Source organism: Alternaria conjuncta (genome assembly GCF_024043145.1).
Source record: "Alternaria conjuncta strain BMP 0040 chromosome Unknown scaffold_8, whole genome shotgun sequence".
NCBI lineage: Eukaryota > Fungi > Ascomycota > Dothideomycetes > Pleosporales > Pleosporaceae > Alternaria > Alternaria conjuncta.
In genome coordinates, this window is record NW_026250097.1 from 1,222,751 (window position 1) to 1,238,924 (window position 16,174).

At 54.2% G+C, this 16,174-nt stretch overlaps 6 protein-coding genes across 6 annotated transcripts; 3 read left to right on the forward strand and 3 right to left on the reverse strand.

Annotated features, from left to right (window-relative positions):
• Positions 1-1,145: 1,145 nt before the first annotated feature.
• On the reverse strand, positions 1,146-4,514 carry J4E85_006225 (uncharacterized protein; the record flags this gene model as incomplete). The annotated part of the gene is made up of 4 exons (XM_051470465.1): positions 1,146-1,445; positions 1,503-2,893; positions 2,947-3,388; positions 3,438-4,514. 4 exons carry the CDS (start codon positions 4,512-4,514, stop codon positions 1,146-1,148), a joined length of 3,210 nt encoding a protein of 1,069 aa, XP_051325953.1.
• A 740-nt stretch (positions 4,515-5,254) lies between these two features.
• J4E85_006226 (uncharacterized protein) lies at positions 5,255-6,656 on the forward strand (the record flags this gene model as incomplete). The annotated part of the gene is made up of 4 exons (XM_051470466.1): positions 5,255-5,285; positions 5,335-5,577; positions 5,625-6,258; positions 6,308-6,656. The coding sequence occupies 4 exons, from the start codon at positions 5,255-5,257 to the stop codon at positions 6,654-6,656; spliced, it is 1,257 nt and encodes a 418-aa protein (XP_051325954.1).
• A 1,001-nt stretch (positions 6,657-7,657) lies between these two features.
• On the reverse strand, positions 7,658-9,141 carry J4E85_006227 (uncharacterized protein; the record flags this gene model as incomplete). Its single annotated transcript, XM_051470467.1, has 2 exons — positions 7,658-8,299; positions 8,350-9,141. The coding sequence occupies 2 exons, from the start codon at positions 9,139-9,141 to the stop codon at positions 7,658-7,660; spliced, it is 1,434 nt and encodes a 477-aa protein (XP_051325955.1).
• Positions 9,142-9,903: 762 nt separating this feature from the next.
• On the forward strand, positions 9,904-10,642 carry J4E85_006228 (uncharacterized protein; the record flags this gene model as incomplete). The annotated part of the gene is made up of 2 exons (XM_051470468.1): positions 9,904-10,230; positions 10,301-10,642. 2 exons carry the CDS (start codon positions 9,904-9,906, stop codon positions 10,640-10,642), a joined length of 669 nt encoding a protein of 222 aa, XP_051325956.1.
• A 438-nt stretch (positions 10,643-11,080) lies between these two features.
• On the reverse strand, positions 11,081-12,911 carry J4E85_006229 (uncharacterized protein; the record flags this gene model as incomplete). Its single annotated transcript, XM_051470469.1, has 2 exons — positions 11,081-11,638; positions 11,694-12,911. The coding sequence occupies 2 exons, from the start codon at positions 12,909-12,911 to the stop codon at positions 11,081-11,083; spliced, it is 1,776 nt and encodes a 591-aa protein (XP_051325957.1).
• A 2,169-nt stretch (positions 12,912-15,080) lies between these two features.
• On the forward strand, positions 15,081-16,136 carry J4E85_006230 (uncharacterized protein; the record flags this gene model as incomplete). Its single annotated transcript, XM_051470470.1, has 2 exons — positions 15,081-15,222; positions 15,271-16,136. 2 exons carry the CDS (start codon positions 15,081-15,083, stop codon positions 16,134-16,136), a joined length of 1,008 nt encoding a protein of 335 aa, XP_051325958.1.
• Positions 16,137-16,174: the final 38 nt, after the last annotated feature.

Below are 16,174 nucleotides of genomic sequence, written 5' to 3' on the forward strand. Positions count from 1 at the left end.
CAAGAGACTTGGAACTAAACCCAGTGATGCCGGGGCTAACTGTCCGGGAACCTGCATGCTGCCCAGCTTCCTTCCTGCCAAACCCCCTGTTCGGTTGTGTTCCTCTTCCTGCTTCCGTGGAACACATGCAGCGTTCTAGCGCCACATCACGCGCATTCTAGGGCTACATCCAACACACCCTCCCCGACCTTGTCAATGTCCCACGCGCCTGTCGCAGGTTGTCAGACTCCAAGCGAGGACAAGGCCGACATCAGCGTCGTAGGTTGGACTTGGGATGCCCGTTGTCTTATCGTACTTCGTGTTCGCTGCCAACCTTGGAAGCCGCGCAGTTGCGGTGCGCCTCGTACAAACAAACAGCCGTGCAAACATGCTAGGATTACGCACTAGATATGGGCAAAAGGGCCTTGTTATCCTAGTTAGCGGTTGATGTTATGATCTGACTTGACGTATGACAAGTGAGGCCACTCGACGCCACAATTGCGGCGGGGATGGATGGTCGCGTCGCGTCACTTCGCTTCGACTCGAATCGTAGGCGAGCGAGCAAACAAGCGAATCGACGAGATGTGCGGGTGGGGGAGAGATGCGAAAGAATTAATGGGTCAAGGGCAACGTTGGGGTTCGCCATGACGCTTCAGCCAGGTCATGCAATCGCGTTCCACTATTCATTTTGACATGATCTGATCTGATGCGACATATATGATTGATTGATTGATGAGTGATACCGTCCGTACGCGTGCGCCCCACGCGATCCTGATAAGCCATCCCGTACCGTTGCCAAACGTCGTTGATATATACAACAGAATAAGAAGACACCTGATAAAGTGTGCCCAAGACATGTACATGCATATTGCGCCTCATCTCTCAGCCTCCAATTTGTGAAACCCGCAGTCGAATAGCTCGACCACACGCCAAACCTTCCCCACGTTGTTGACCCAAGTCGTAAAACATCAAACGGATATAGAAAGAAAAAGGATGTGAGTCTAAAAACTCCCCCATGAGAAGCTCGCTTCGAGCAAGCGAATGTGAAGTTCGTTAAAGTGAATATAAGTAATGGGGTATCGTTTGACCAAAGCGGAGAATGACACGAAACAGGAGAGAGAAACCGCGAAGAAGAAGTAAGAAGACGACGTTCAGATCCGTCGTGCTTATGATTCCGGCTCCGTCACTTCATCGATCGACGGTGGGGGAATGAAGCCCTGTGAAGCAGCAACTTCTATACGTGGCGCCTTTGCAGCATGCGACTCGCTGATGCTACCTTGTTGCGGCGAACGTTTGGTGGAAGTGGCCATTGGCGAAGGGATAGTAGACTGTTGTCCGCTCTCCGTCTTCGCATGAGGAAGAATAGTCTGATGACTTGAGTGGCTTGTAGGAAAGTGGCGTGGCGAAGCACTCTTTTTGCTCTTGTCACTGGCCGCAGACGACGTTCTAGGTGACACTCGTCCTTGCTGTGAGTGTCCCTGTTAGTTTGATTATGTGGACTAGATGTGAGAAGATTAACTTACCTGTTTAGCCCACCGTAGTCCGCACGAGTTGCACAAGTCGCGGTTGCCCGATGGACCTCGCCGCCACTCGGGTGTTGTTCTTGTATGGCAATTCGCACAGTCCTTCTGCATCTGACCTGCGCCCTTTCTGCGCTTCCTCTTCTTTTTGGCTGCCAATAAGCTCTGAACCTCTTCGGCCAGGTATCGGTTTCGCTTTTCCATTTGTCGGAGCTCGTATTGCCAGCTTGTGCTTCGTGTCGTCTTCAGTTCGTCGAACACGTTATCGTCTGAAGCAAGACTTTGATCCTGGTGTCCAAGCTGTAGACCGTTGTGGCCAGCAAACGTCGCAGGCGATTCCTCGGTAGTGATGAAAAGAGGATTTGTGTTTGATGTGTTTGGCGTATTTGACCCGGTGTGGCCGGTCAGAGATCCTGCGGCGGGCGATGCTGCTCCTGACATCTGCGTGTGTACAGAGTTATGAGAGTCGCGTTCATGCTTGGTGTTCGTGTACATCGATGGGCGGCCAGCATTGCTATTTCGCGAATACTTGAGAAGTCGCGTTTGACCAACGACAAAGGTGGGTTTCTGGCCCTCGATTGCATCTCCGGGGTAGATGGTTGTGAAAGCCTGGAGGACCTGGCCACGCTTGTTGATCATTTCGTGCTTGACTTCACCTTTCCTGCCACCTCTGGCAAGCTCAAGGATACGGCCGAACTGGATCTTAGACTCTTGGCGCATAAGAGATTGTATGCTTGTGCCCACAAGCTCCTCGGGTTGCTTGTCGAGTAACTGACGTACGTTGGACGAGACGTACAAGAACATGCCTGACGTAGACATTTTGGTCCAAAGTTCGTTGTCACCAACGCCTCCGGATTCGCGTACGATAGCCTTGCTGAGAGTATAGACTGGGCGCTCGCGACCCACAAGGATGATGCATTTCCGGCCCTTGCCTTGCTCCGTGTGAAGGGAACCGTGACCTTCGAACCACATGTAGCCGCTCTTCTTTCGCCGTATCCTAAACACGACATTGACCGATGCGCCGTTTGTGGTTTCCTTTAACTCTCGTGTAACCGGGACGATGTCGCTAGGATGGCAGACAGAAGACAGGGCAGTCCCAACAAGCTCACTTGGGTCGTACTCTAGTATCCTGTTGCTGGCCGGTGACAGGTATAAGAAGAGTCCCTTCAGCGACAAGACATGGACGACGTCGTCGCTGTTCTCAAGCAGGACCTTGTCCCAGATACGTCTGGTCATCTCCGAGTCACCGCTACCGCTGTATGCAGCGAGCACGTTGGACACCTCATCCTTGGAAATGGTCTGACCTTGCTCGGCTGCTTGTGGCTTGTGGTGGTCGCTGAAAACGTAACTGGGCATCGACATTCCGCGTTGGTAGTTGACTCGGTACGAACCGTCTATAACATGATCAGCTCACACACGAGGTGTTGTGTTAGATGCGGAAGCCCACCTGAGTTCTTGTTCGTCATGGCTCCAGGCTGCTCGACTAGATCGACCTGGAAACCAACGAAGAATTTCATCTTGCCGCCAGGCTCCCAAGCGATAGGGATCATAGTGAGCAGGTTCATGAACGGCTGGCCGCCTCTTCGGTAATTGATCAAGCTGATCTGCGCCTCGGCACGACTCTCGATCATGTTCTTGAGATAGTATACCGAATCATCGTCAACGTAGTTGCGTTTGATACCCGATTCTACCTTGCCGTCAGGTGCTTGTAAGAAACGGCAATTCCGCCCGAGGATCATATGTCTCGTGTAGCCGGTCAGTCGTTCGAAGTTCTCAGAGCAGTAAACAATGGGAATGTCGTCCAGCTCGGCATCGCAAACGACGAAAGCGCACGAAAGATCAACGGAGCCGATGTCGATCTGGGGTTCAGGTCGAGTAGCTACGCGCATCTATTGGCATATCAGTATGTCAATCTCAGTACACTGTGTCGATACGTACCAGCACTCCGAGCATGTCAAATCCGGTCGACGAGTACGCATTTTTGAACTGCGTCTTCATGTGTGGGTTGTTCGCTTTGGTTGACGGGAACCCGCCGGTGGGCGCCTGCCACGGAATCTTGAAGTCTGCGAGTTGCTTCTTCATGACCTCTTTAGACAGATCTTGAGCAGGGTCCTGTGCGACGGGTTGTTGGTTCTGCAGTGAGGCCAGGGTCATGCGCGTTGGAACACTGTTGGAAGAATGGTGTTCACTTTGGGGCCGGGAGTGGGACCGCATGCTGGACTGGTCCTGGCTGGTCGACCGACTGAGGAAGCTGGATCTGCCGGACTTGACTTCTGGTGTATTGTTTAGGGACGGACGTTTGAACTGGTCTTGGGTCTGGCCTGACGGAGTATTGTCTCCTTGGGGAGCAGCGGGCACTGGTCCTACAAAGTCCTGCTGGATGGGCGAGTCCAGCATGGGTGTGTTAAATTGGCTGCCTGGGAACATGTTCATGTCCATCGGTGTCATGGCCATCGAATCGTCCATGTCCAAGGGCATGTTCATGCCGTTCTGATACGATCCCATGTCCAGGTCGAGGGAGTTCTTCTGGTGCATGGGCGAGGCGTAGGCAGAGCCAGGACCGCCCATGGTCGGAAAGGGAGAAGCCTGGCCTTGGAACTGTGTGTTGATGTTGAGGTCGGCAGCCGGCATTTGGTCACTCTGGATGTCGGCCGTGGTGCGCGGAAAAGCGGTGTTGTTGCGCATCATGTTGTCCATGGCAGCGGTTGACATGTCGAATTGGAAATCGTCCATGTCTCCGCCATTGGGATCACCGAAATTCATCATGCTCAGCCTGCGCGTGTCGGGGCTGCCCAGGTTCATTTGTTGTTGTTGCTGCTGCTGTTGTTGGGGCCCTCTAGCGTATACGGGCATACTCCGGCGGCGGTTGTCCTTGTCGTTCTGCGCGACGATGGAGTCCAGCGACTGGCCCTCGACCATGTTGAAGCCGTTCATGCCGTCCCCATTCATATTCATCATCATGTTCCCATTGGCGGCCGGGTTGAAGGGCCGGGTGGGATATGGGTAGCCATTCATGGTGGCGGCTAGGGCGCTACGGGCTCAAGAGCGGCAGGAGCAGGCAGTGTCGTCCGGCACGGGGTTGTAGGCATCCACGGGTGTGGGCGGCGCCCGAGGGCACGGCGGTGGTGCGCTATCGCTTGTCTCGCTGGTGATGTTGGAGTCGCGGCGGCGGGGCGTGCAGCGTCTGACAAGCGACATCCGGGGGCGGCGACAGATGGGGGGGGGCTCCTCGGCCTGGGTGCAGTGCAGCAGGACGGGGAGTCGTCTGGGGCAGATTGGGCGGGTGAAGTTGGGATGCGAAGAGCGAGCATGTGTAGCGTCAGTGGAATGCGCTAGGTGCCAAGCCAAAAGGCCGCGTGCGGGATAGCTGCAGAAGATGACGGAAGCATGTCAGTGGCTTCACGCGAGCAATTATCGGGGGCAGCCCGGGCACAAGCACTCTCTGAGCACAGGCGGAGCGGCATGGGATAAGCAAGAGGCGAGCGACTCTGCAAGCAGGGACCAGCTATGGTATTTTGCACTTTGCCATGCTCTGCCCTACCGGTGGGACCGATGCACGCAGCCCCCCTCGCTGCGGTCCTGACTGGCACACATGATCTGACAATGACGGCAATCGCCTGAGGCTCGTTATCGGTCTGACACTGGAGGATGGGCTGGCCTGCAGGGTGGCCCAATTGGGCTAGCTTGGCGGGTGCTTGGCATGCCCCGGCTCGAGAGTTTTTGGAGCGACAGCGCCGACTGCACGCGACGGCAAAATGATACTGAGGAGCATCGCAGCGCGCAGTGGTAGGAGACGTCAATTGGACATGACTGCACATACTAACACCATCGATAGCCCCCCGGGCGCTCGCACGACACTCCCGCCAGCCGCTCCGCCCGCTGCAGCGATTTCTCTCCACCGAGACCGAGTCGATCGAGGCCGCTACCGACAACAGTCTCAAGCAGATCCAGTCGATAGAGGCCCAGCTCAACACCCACCTCCAGCAGCCCATCCCCTCCGTCGACCCCGAGACCCATGGCACCTCCGAGTCCGCCTCCGACCATGTCGCTGAGCAGTACTACATGTACAAGCAGCAGTGTACGACCGCCGCCCCATCCTGACTCCACCCTGCTGACGATCCGTAGCCAAGCAGATGGGACATCTAGGAACTCAGATCGAGCCGCACTACCAACCGCACTCCCTCCTGAACCACCCCCCATCGCCCGCCGACGTGACCCTCGAACTGCTCCTCGCCTCCGAGGCCCACCAAGGCCATGTCACTTCCCTATGGAACCCCGCAAACGCACGCTACATCCACGGCATACGGCAAGGCGTCCACATCATCTCGCTCGAAGTCACTGCAGCCCACTTGCGGCGGTCCGCCAAGGTCGTGCAGGAAGTTGCGCGGCGGGGAGGCATGATCTTGTTCGTGGGCACGCGCGACGGGCAGGATAGGGCAGTAGCACGCGCTGCGGAGCTAGCCAAAGGATACCACCTGTTCGAGCGCTGGATCCCAGGAAGCATCACCAACGGCCAGCAAATTCTCGGCAGGTGCAAGACCAAGGTCGTGAATGAGTTCGACGAGGAGGTCTCCGGCTTCGAAGAGCAGCTCTTCGACCGATCTGTCCTCCGGCCCGACCTGGTCGTCTGCATGAATCCCCTCGAGAACTACGTCCTGCTGCACGAGTGTGCGCTGAACAACATTCCCACCATCGGCGTCATTGACACCAACGCGGACCCCACCTGGGTCACGTACCCCATCCCTGCCAACGACGACAGGTAAAACATCTCCCACCAGCGGCTACTGTTTCAGGCTAACACATCACAGTCTACGCTGCATACAAGTCATCGCTGGCGTCCTAGGTCGTGCCGGAGAAACCGGCCAAAAGCAACGGCTTGCGGCCGCCGCTGAAGGCCGCATCACCTACCGCCCAGCACAAGGCTTGACATTAACCAGCACAGATGTGGATGCCAAGAGTGCAGAAAGCGTGAGACCCGAACGCAGATCTGTAGGACGGATGGGTACGAATGTCCCCCTGGAGCAAGTCGACGAAGCAGCGGGACCGATAGACACGGGCTTAGAGGATGCCAATGAAATGGCCACCAAACTGGACGAAGTGGCCAACCACGAGAGCCATCGGACGAGAGAAGGCAGAGATCTTAAAGTCACCTCATAGAGCGTTTGTATAGCATGTAAATCTACAGTACGAATATTATGCATAGGATCAGGTCTCACCTTCACGCGCACGCTTACTCATGCCGTTATTTGTGTTCAGTTGTCACGCCTCAGCACCACACCAAACTTCAAACTATCGAATTTGAGCGCCGTATGTCACGACACCAACTTCACAAGCGCGCGTCCAATCTTAAACACCAACAGTAACGTTTCCATCCCAAGCGAAACATCAACACCATAACATTCCCAGTTCTAAGACGTAGATCTACGAAGATCTCCACGGCACCTATCCGGAACGAGCCTGAGCTCTTTCCCCCCGGAGCCACCCACAGCAGCGCAGCGCACCCAGCCAAAAACACCGCGACGTTGCGATAAAGCCTGGCCCATCACAACCGTGCTAGCAGCACCACGGAACCTGCAACCGCCCGACTAACCCTCTAGCTCAGGCCCAGGAGCCGAGCCGGAAAAAGGAGAAAAAGCACATACCGAGAGTCCCAAGGGCAAGCAGAAGAAGTAAGCGTCACGTTTATTCCGATGCAGGAACATGACGTCAGTCGTGCTAGTGCATCGAGTCGCGATCGGAAGTTTGGGCCGTCATCGAATGAACAGTGCACACGCAGGGAAGCCCCGTAGTATGGGGCGCGCATTTCACCGGAGAGGATTGAAACGTAGTGAGGCGGTAAAGGAAGAAGGGGGAAGGCAAAAGCAGGCGGCGGTGTGGGGGTTTTAGTACTTGGTTGGTACAAGGCGAATGGTAGATATTATTAGGTAGGGGTTAACTGCAACTTTACGAGACGAAGGCTATCAAAGGGGATGGGATGTGGAGTTCTATACAGAGAGTTTGTTTTCCGGACTACACATTAGAGCGATGGTGTGCTAAACCGGCCGTTTACCAAACCAACATAGTGAATGCCACGAAGGGGAAAGGGATTATGGTTGTTTCGAAGCGTCGGCCAAAGTGTTGAAGGTGCTGTACCGCCGGAGTAGCTGGGCTTTCGAGTCCTAGTCGAGATCGTCGGCGCTGGTTTCTGTTGCTTTTGGCGCTGCGGCTGCGGCGGGCGCTGGGGTTTGGCCGTAGAAGTCTAGTTTGCCCTCGCTCTGGAGGACACCCATACGGTCGTACAGTGAGCGAGCTCGAACATACGGGTCCAGCTTCCAGTAGTTCTGCCTCAGCTGTTCGGCAATGCTATCCCTTTCTTTCCTCTTCTCGTCCGCTGGCGCACCCTCACCGGTGTGTACCCACTCCAGCACGGAAGTCTCGTAATTGTCGACGATCTGTTGCCTCTCGCTTTGCAGCTCCTGCTTTGGCTTCTCTTCGGCCATCTTGTCGTTCTCACCTGGCACGGGCTCTGGGAACTTGTACTCCCACTTCTCCTCTCCACCTAGTTCAGTTGGAATCTGCGACTTTGGGATGTAGTTGCTGAGATCGTCGATCGTCTTTGCAAAGTGCACCTTGCCGGCAACGACGGGGTCCAACCAGCCTTTGACGATACTCCACACAGCGTTGAAGACCCAGGGCGCTCGGTAGACGAGAACGGTGCCAAGCGATTCGGGGTAGTTGGCCTCGAAGCACTTGATCATGAACTTTACCGGCGTGTAGTCCATGTTGGCCATGGAGAAGTCGGTCATATCGAAGACGATAGTCTGTATTCGGTTAATCATTGCACACAATCCGGAGAAGAGAATAGACTTACGGCTGTGTCAATCGGAGGCCTCAACAGCATGCGTGCGGTCTCAATAGTGTAGACGGTGAATCTTTCCAGACTTTCCTCCGTCTGCTCGCCGGCTTTGTGTAACCTCGCGCGAACAAAACACATCGGCCTTCCTTCAATGTCCAATCCGTGTAGATAGCTCTTGCCCATGCGCAGCTGTGTCAGGAAGTCCTCCGCGTTCTTCTTTGTCTTAGCATCGTCGCTGGTAGTTTGCGCAGCGGCGAGCTCTCCGTTCTTCATGATGTCGTCGTCGACATGCATCTCGTTCAACCTCCACTGCATGGTAGAGATCATCATGACTAGCGCCTTCTCCACGTCCCATTTCCGTGCGCGGAGGAATCGGAGAAGGAGAGCATCGGGGTGGTCGTGCTTGACCATCATCCAGAAGGTCCTTCGCAGCTCCTCTGGGGGAATGTTGGCGATCGCTGCCTTGAACTCTGCGGTCTGGCCGAACTTGTCGTCATCGGCGGATATCGACAGCCTGCTAATGTCTGACGGGGTCGAGCCTGTCGAAGCAGTCGACGCCTTGTCGTCTGCGCCCTTCTCGCCCTTATTCCTCTTGAACACGTTCAATCGGCTCTTCTTCTTGTCCTTCTTGCCGTCCGCTGCCGCCTCACTTGTGGTCGGTGATGCGACCTCATCGACCGTGCTCGCAGCTTCCGACCCCGCTTCCACGCCGAAAACCTTCATAACGATCCCCCATAGCTCGCGCAGCTTCTTGTCTTCTTCGGGTGTGAGGGTTCCCGGTCGCCCGGCGGGGGTGTTTGGTGCCATGACGAGGTAAGAGTCTGTGAGGTCTGCGGTGTTGAAATGAGTCGGGGTGGATTTCCTGGCTGTCTTGGGCTCTGAAGAGCTCTGTACGAAGGGGACGAGTAGCACGCCGCCAATTGCAATGCCAGCGACTATTCCTACAGTCCACAGGTTGAGTCCGCTTGTCTTGTGAGGTGCCGGTGCCGTGCTTCGCCGACTGTGATGTAGTAGGTTTGCGCGTGTGACCGGATTCGTAGAGCTATAGGGGGCAGGTGGGGCGCCGCGATGCTTTGGGTTATACACAGATAGTGGACGCTTGGGTGTAGAGGTGTGCAGAAGTCGTCGTAGGGGCTGTGCGCGAGGCAACATGGAAAAGTGTCAGGTCGCTGAGCTGAGCCTCGTTATGGCAACTGCTCGCGTCTGCTTAGTGTGACGTCGGCAGAGCTTTCCGGATACGTCGGACGAATATGTAGCCGCGATCTACGTACAGAATGCAGCAGCGGGACGCCTTAGAGCAAGCTGCGGGCAAGTGCGTCTTGTGATAGTTTGCTGAACACAAAGTATCCGGAGACATACAGAGAGGCGTACTTTTGGAAGCAAGAACAATGGCATCATCGACCAATTGGTCTTAGCGCGATTGCCCTGCGTGTGGGGTACTGTTTACTTCGTATCAAGCTCCCGAACTAGGACCGCGTTTCAAGATCTCAGAGGCGTCACAGTACCAGACTGCAATTGCGCGACTGTGCTACCAGATTTACAAGGAGATACATCTACCACCGTGCAAACATGGCGTCCACAACACCCACAACAACACCCTCGTACCGGCGCACACGCAGCAAATCACCACGATCACGTCCGACCACGCCCCTCCGCCCGTCTTCCCGCTCCTCATTACGCGACTCATCCCAACGCGGTCGCGCTGCTTCGGCATCTGGCAACGCGCTTGAAGGCTTACAGGATGGATTCGCCGAGTTGAGCGACGCCATGGCAGACCTTGAGCAAAACTTCTTGCAATTGCAACTTATGCACGAGAGCCTGGCACGTTTCTCAGAGAGTTTTGCGGGGTTTCTGTATGGAATGAACATGAATGCTTTCTGCGTAGACTTCCCGGAGGTGAGTGATGGGAGACTGAAGAGAAGATACAGAGGAGAGAGAACGCGGGATGGTACTGACTCGTCACTAGGCTCCTGTTCCAGAATCCTTCAAGCGCCCACAGAACCAACCTGACCAAGGTGCCGCAAACCTGAATCGCTCTCAAGGCCCAGAAGATATGGAAGCCACGTTCTTAACGACCGACACTTCATTCGTCGACAACCCGCCGAGTAGCAAAATCCACTCCAAATTCCAGAACCCACAAACGCCAGCACCGGCTACGAGAACAAGTGGCGTACCTAGAGGAAGAGGGGGAATACCACGAGCAGGCGGACGGGGTGGTATACCTACACGCGGCGGTGCACCTAGAGGAACCAGGGGTGGTACAGGCATAGCAAGAGGTGTCGCTGGACGTGGTCGCGGAGCACGTTGAGAACGTCGGACAAATCTATGGTGATGTCTCGCTGAGTACAATTTTCATGGCAATGAGGAAGCTTGTTCTATGAATGTTCTATTATCCCACATCGTGTAGGGGTTGCATGGCTACATTGCTAACTGTGGTGCAACCTAGTATTAACTTCCAGAGTCACCATCCGTCTATTACTACCATGATCCCTTCGTCCTAAGAAGCTCATTAATCCAAGATGACCTTCATTACCACCGGTCTAGAAAAAAACAGGTATTAGGTGCAGCTATCCACGCTGTCGTCTTCCTTAAGAAAGGGGTATACTGCGACCAAACCCATTAAACCAAAAAAATAAAGCGTCAAAGTCATAAAGAGGAAATATAGGGTATCAAGTGGAAGTTCCACTTCCTAGATAAGAAAATCGTGACCGGTCGATCGATCAAGGGTATCTCGTAAAAATGTCGCCTACGCCAATACTCCAGCAAGACCCTTTGCGTACTGGCTGCTGCTCTCCTTGCGTAGAGCCCATCCCTTGATAGCGATCACTACAGTCGTCCAAGCCATGAGCAGCGCGGTAAGGCCCATGACAACCGTGAAGATGAACATAGCGTCGAGGTTGTACGATTCCAGAGCTGCGACCGTGTCCTTGTTGCTGACCATGAAGGTGATACCACCCGATATCAGACAAAATGCGGTGACGATTTCCGTAGGCGGCCGGGATGGCAGAAACGAAGTCGGCGGTGAGATGTATAGGGTGATGTAGGTAAGACCGCGGGCAAGAGCAAAGGCCATGAACATGCTGCCCCATTGGGTATGGATCATAGTCGAGACCATTGAGCTCTGATGATGAGAGCTCATCATCTTGCCGAGTAACATAATGATTAGGGCCGGGAGTGGGTTCATCGAAAAGCGATATTGGCTAGGCTGCTTCCAGGACTCGTTTTGTAGCGAGCTTGCTTGAGAGGCAACGACTCCGCTGTTAAGAAGGTCGCGTACCTTAGTCGATTCGATGCACATTCCCAACTAGGAAGAATGTCAGCGATATTACACAGAAAAGGAAGGAGCGACCTTTACTCACCAAACCACCACCAAAGAACATCACCGAAATCGAAACATGTTCCAGATCTTGTGCAGTCCATGCATCGCCCCACGCAGCCAGGTGTTCGAGGAAGACGTTTGTGCAGCCGTATAGCCAGATGACGAAGGATTCGGTAAACTCTGCCGACGGTAGTGCCGCTCTCCGACGACCGACGACTTCCTTCGGTGGCTTCACGTTCCAGGCCCATCCGAAATCTGCAAATGCACCCATCCATCGACCCAAGGTAAGGAAGCCGTATAGAAAGAAGATCCCTCCTTTTACTGTGTGCGCCAGGACGTTGAAAACCGCTCCTCCTCTTCCGATGCCGCCGTAGACGATGGCGCCACTTACAATCGCCGCGAAACCCTGTACCAAGATTGTGCGCTCGATGGCAACGTAGAGGAAGCGAATTGCCTTGAGTGTCCGACCAACTGCGAAGCGCGCCACGCTGCGAGAGAAGAAATTGTCCACCGAGGTGTTGCGAAGGAAGCCGCGCTTCTCGTCGTCGCTGTCGTCGTCGTTACCGAAAGAGTCGTCGTCATGTGTGGATCTTCGAAGAGGGGGAGCGAATTGCTGGTTCTCAGACTCCACGCTGGGGGACTGAGAGGGATCATACAGAGAAGCCGAGTTCCGCTCTGTGCCCTGCCCCGAATCCCCTGACCATCGCGACGGCGCGACAGCCTCTTCGTCGTGTACGCGCTCGTATCTGAGCATATTGGCGGTCGTCATTGGCTCCGCAAATTCGTCCGCTTTCGAGTGAAACTCTGACCTACCAGCGTAGGCCTGGATCAGAGCCACGAACACCCATGCCGAAGCGATCCAGGTGATGGCCCATCCCATCTTGCTGTGTGCATTTCCTGCGTACATCTCCGGTGTCTTGTGGTCGTATACGAGGCCGAGTACGAGCGCGAACGCATTGGTGGCGAGGAAGATCATTTGCGAGGGGAGAGTATATCTTGAGCGAGCGATGCTAAACATGACTGCGATTGGCAAGATGACAATCCAGGCCAGGATCTCAAGCCCTATGTGCCAGTACATAAGCGAAGCATGCTCCGATAAACTCCAATAACCTTCAAAGCCATTGTCTTGCGGTTGCGCCTTCGGCATATCATGTGCGCTCATGTCCATTTCCTTGCTATCGCCATGCGCAGCTGCCAACGGTAAGAGCCCGATTAGCAGCGCCGCGGTGGCTATCGTCAAACTCCTGCGATCCGGCATGTATGTTGTGTTCAGAGAAGGATTAGAGTTGTTCAGGTGAAATGTATTGCGCAAAGCTCAGACAACTGAAATAGCAAGACGCAGACCAGTCGTATGAATGGCTACAGTACTTCAGGATGCGCTGTCAAAGCAACAAGAAGATGAGGGATTCAAGGGAGACAGCAGATGTAACAGGAAGAAATGTTTCAATGCATGTGGCCGCCAGCGCCATGGGCCTAGCTCGCATCTATATTGTTTCCGGAAGTTTCGGAACAAGAAGTTTGAGCAAGTCATTGCGACAAGAGTTTGTCAGCTGCGAAACCCATCCGATCGCATGGCATTCTTCGTTGGCTGTGACGTCGGATGTGATTGTCAGGCGCGGCGTGGGTCCGGGCAAGCACGGACAGAGGGCCATTCCGTCAGCCACCGCTAATGGGATTTTGCGAGCAATCCACCCGGCAAAGTTCGCCATGTTAGTCTTAAGGTTGTGGCTGCATCTATCTCATCATGACATTGAAACCTACGGCGACTTTGGCCTGACAATTGAAACGGCCTCGTCGCCTTTGACTTCGTCGCAGACTCAGTGAGTGTGTCACGCCATGCCTGCGACAAGGCGGATATACAAGCGCCTGCATCGGATTCCGGTGACAACGACCATCCGTCTCGGCCTCCCACACTCGACTTGCGCTCGAATCGAAGATTCACATGCGATCTTCACCACCCTGTCTAGGGTACGTCGGAAGCTAAGACCGCGCGCCTGTCATATCCCAGTTTTCCTTCGCGATTTTGCAAAAATTCAACCACCGCTATCTCCAGGCTTTGTCCGAGCTACACACTCACGAAAGACATCATTGGTGCTTACATCAACCATAGTCACCTGCGCCATGTCTCTAATCCACTCAAGCTTTGTTTTCTCTTGGCAATGCACGCTAGAGGCGGATATAATCCTACGCGCAGACCGCAAGATGATCAAGCTCCGATTTCCATGTGTTTTGCTGGCATCCGGCCAGTCCCGGGCTGACACACCTGTGGCTCAATGTGACAGAAACTTGACAAGAAGACATCATGCCATGGTGCCTCAACCCGAAGGTTCAAGATTGTTTCGCAGCTAGATAAGGTTCTAGAGCCGCAAAACTCGTTTCGGAGTATTTATCCGCCTATTCAAGATCGCTTCACTTCCATTCTGACGCAACATTACAATCAAGAATTGTCGACGTTGAAGGTAGCACTGGGCTCTGCAACCCCGGCTTTGACTCAGACCTCCAAGTTTCTGCCTAGCGCTTGAGGTACTCAATAAGCGCACTTGAGGCAAATCCGTCACCGATCCTACGAGGTGTAAATCGCGAACATGCGAAAGGTGTGGGGCCAGCGGGCATCCATTCGCTTGGGCCTCGCAACTATACCTTCCTCGACAGCGATTCTTCATCATCTGATGCCGAACGCCAAGTGTCTGACATATCTTTACATACTCTACATCCGGACTTTCGGAAAGTGTGAGACCGACATCGCTGCTTGTTGTTGCCGAGGAGGAATCATTACCATGCGTGTTGCAACTCGGGTCATACGATCTATCCACCGGAAGAGGACGACAGCCATGGCATGATGTGGATGGATTGAACTGACGCGTGGCAGTGACTTGAGACTTATACCCTTCATCAGTCTCATCACCGATGGCTTACACGAAGTCATTCCAATACCTACTTCGATATCTTCATGCGATTTACGTCTGTTTGATCAGGTCGTACATGCAATCTGACATGCTCGGGGACGACACCTAGATGCCCACACAAGATTCAAGCTTACGCCCTATGCAACGAAATATCGTTTTGTATAGCATGACTAGGCACGCATACTGGAGAGCTATTATTATGCAGTCTGCTGGACGTAGTGCCAACCAGCAGAACGAACTGTTGGGCGCGTCAGCCAATCAATAATACCCTACGAATCTCGCTAAGCTTTATGGTTCTTGAAATTCACAAATATATTGAGTATCAAACTTGCGAGCTTCAAGAACGCCTGGCTGCTGTGTGGTCTCGCTCATGCCATCGTGATGGGCTTGGCGCCAAGTCTCCGAATAGTCCACGTGACCGCGCGGCGGCTGGAAACATCGACGTGCGCGACCCATCGAGAACCTCGCGCGCAACAGACCCCGACTACCTTCACCCCAGCAAAACACGCTCCACACTAAACATGCTTGATATTGAGGACTTTGACGCGGTATATCGCAATCTCCACTACAACGATGGCCTTGTTCAAGAGATTCAATCATACCGGACTGCGCTCGGCGGGCGCACCTTCTTCGAACGGCTGCTGACACTCCTAAACATCAAGGGCAAGTCGCGCACACTGTTGGGCCTCTTTAAATGCTAACTGGAAATAGGAAGCAAGATGTACCCGCCCAAAAGCTCACAACAGCTTCAAGAGCTCCATCAGCGCATAACCTCCTCCAACACCACACTACACAATAAGCACTGTCTTGTATTCTACCTACTCAAAGATTTATCGGCGCAACACCACGAAGCGACAGAGCTAGCTGAATCGTTCGCGAAAGACGTACATCTCGAGAAGCGATTCTGGACATTCGTTGAAGGACTCTGGTTCCTCGACCACCTCCAATTCGCGACCGCCGTCGGACACCTTACATACCCCGGCATAATACCTACCTTCCCCGACGAGATCATGTACACCCTCTTGACGGGGCAGGATAAAGTGAGCAGCATGGGCATGGCAAGGGATCCGAAAGATGATATACTGGCGCTAGCATACTACAACTGCGTACGGCCGCCGCTGGAGGATCAGAAGACCAGGGACGAGTTCGCCAAATACCTTGCAGGTCGCAATGTCACGGAGATGTACCAGTGGATTCACAGCAGACCGGAGTACGAGCAGCGACCACTGCTAGAGATCCTTATCGAGCAGACGCTAGATCACCAACCTTGGTCTCAGGACCCCGAACACGAGATGTACACGCGAGATGCCAAGGCGTTTGAGCTAGCGGGATTGCCGTTCAGTGAAGACGAAGAAGAGTTCATCGAGAAGTTCCTGACTGAAGGCAGAGGCAGGACCTTCCAGAGCGCACAAGATCTGGTTATGATGCGCAGGATTGCCACAGGCAAGCTGAGTGATGTTGCGTCTGATATGGGCACACGCGGACGCAGGATTGATGGTGTGAACTGGGAAAGTTTGAAGGATGGTGTGAAGAGGGGGTTGGGGCCCAGGAAGCATGAGCAGACCTTCGCCGTCTAACACGAACAGTCTGCGGAAGAGATTTCTCATGTTACCTA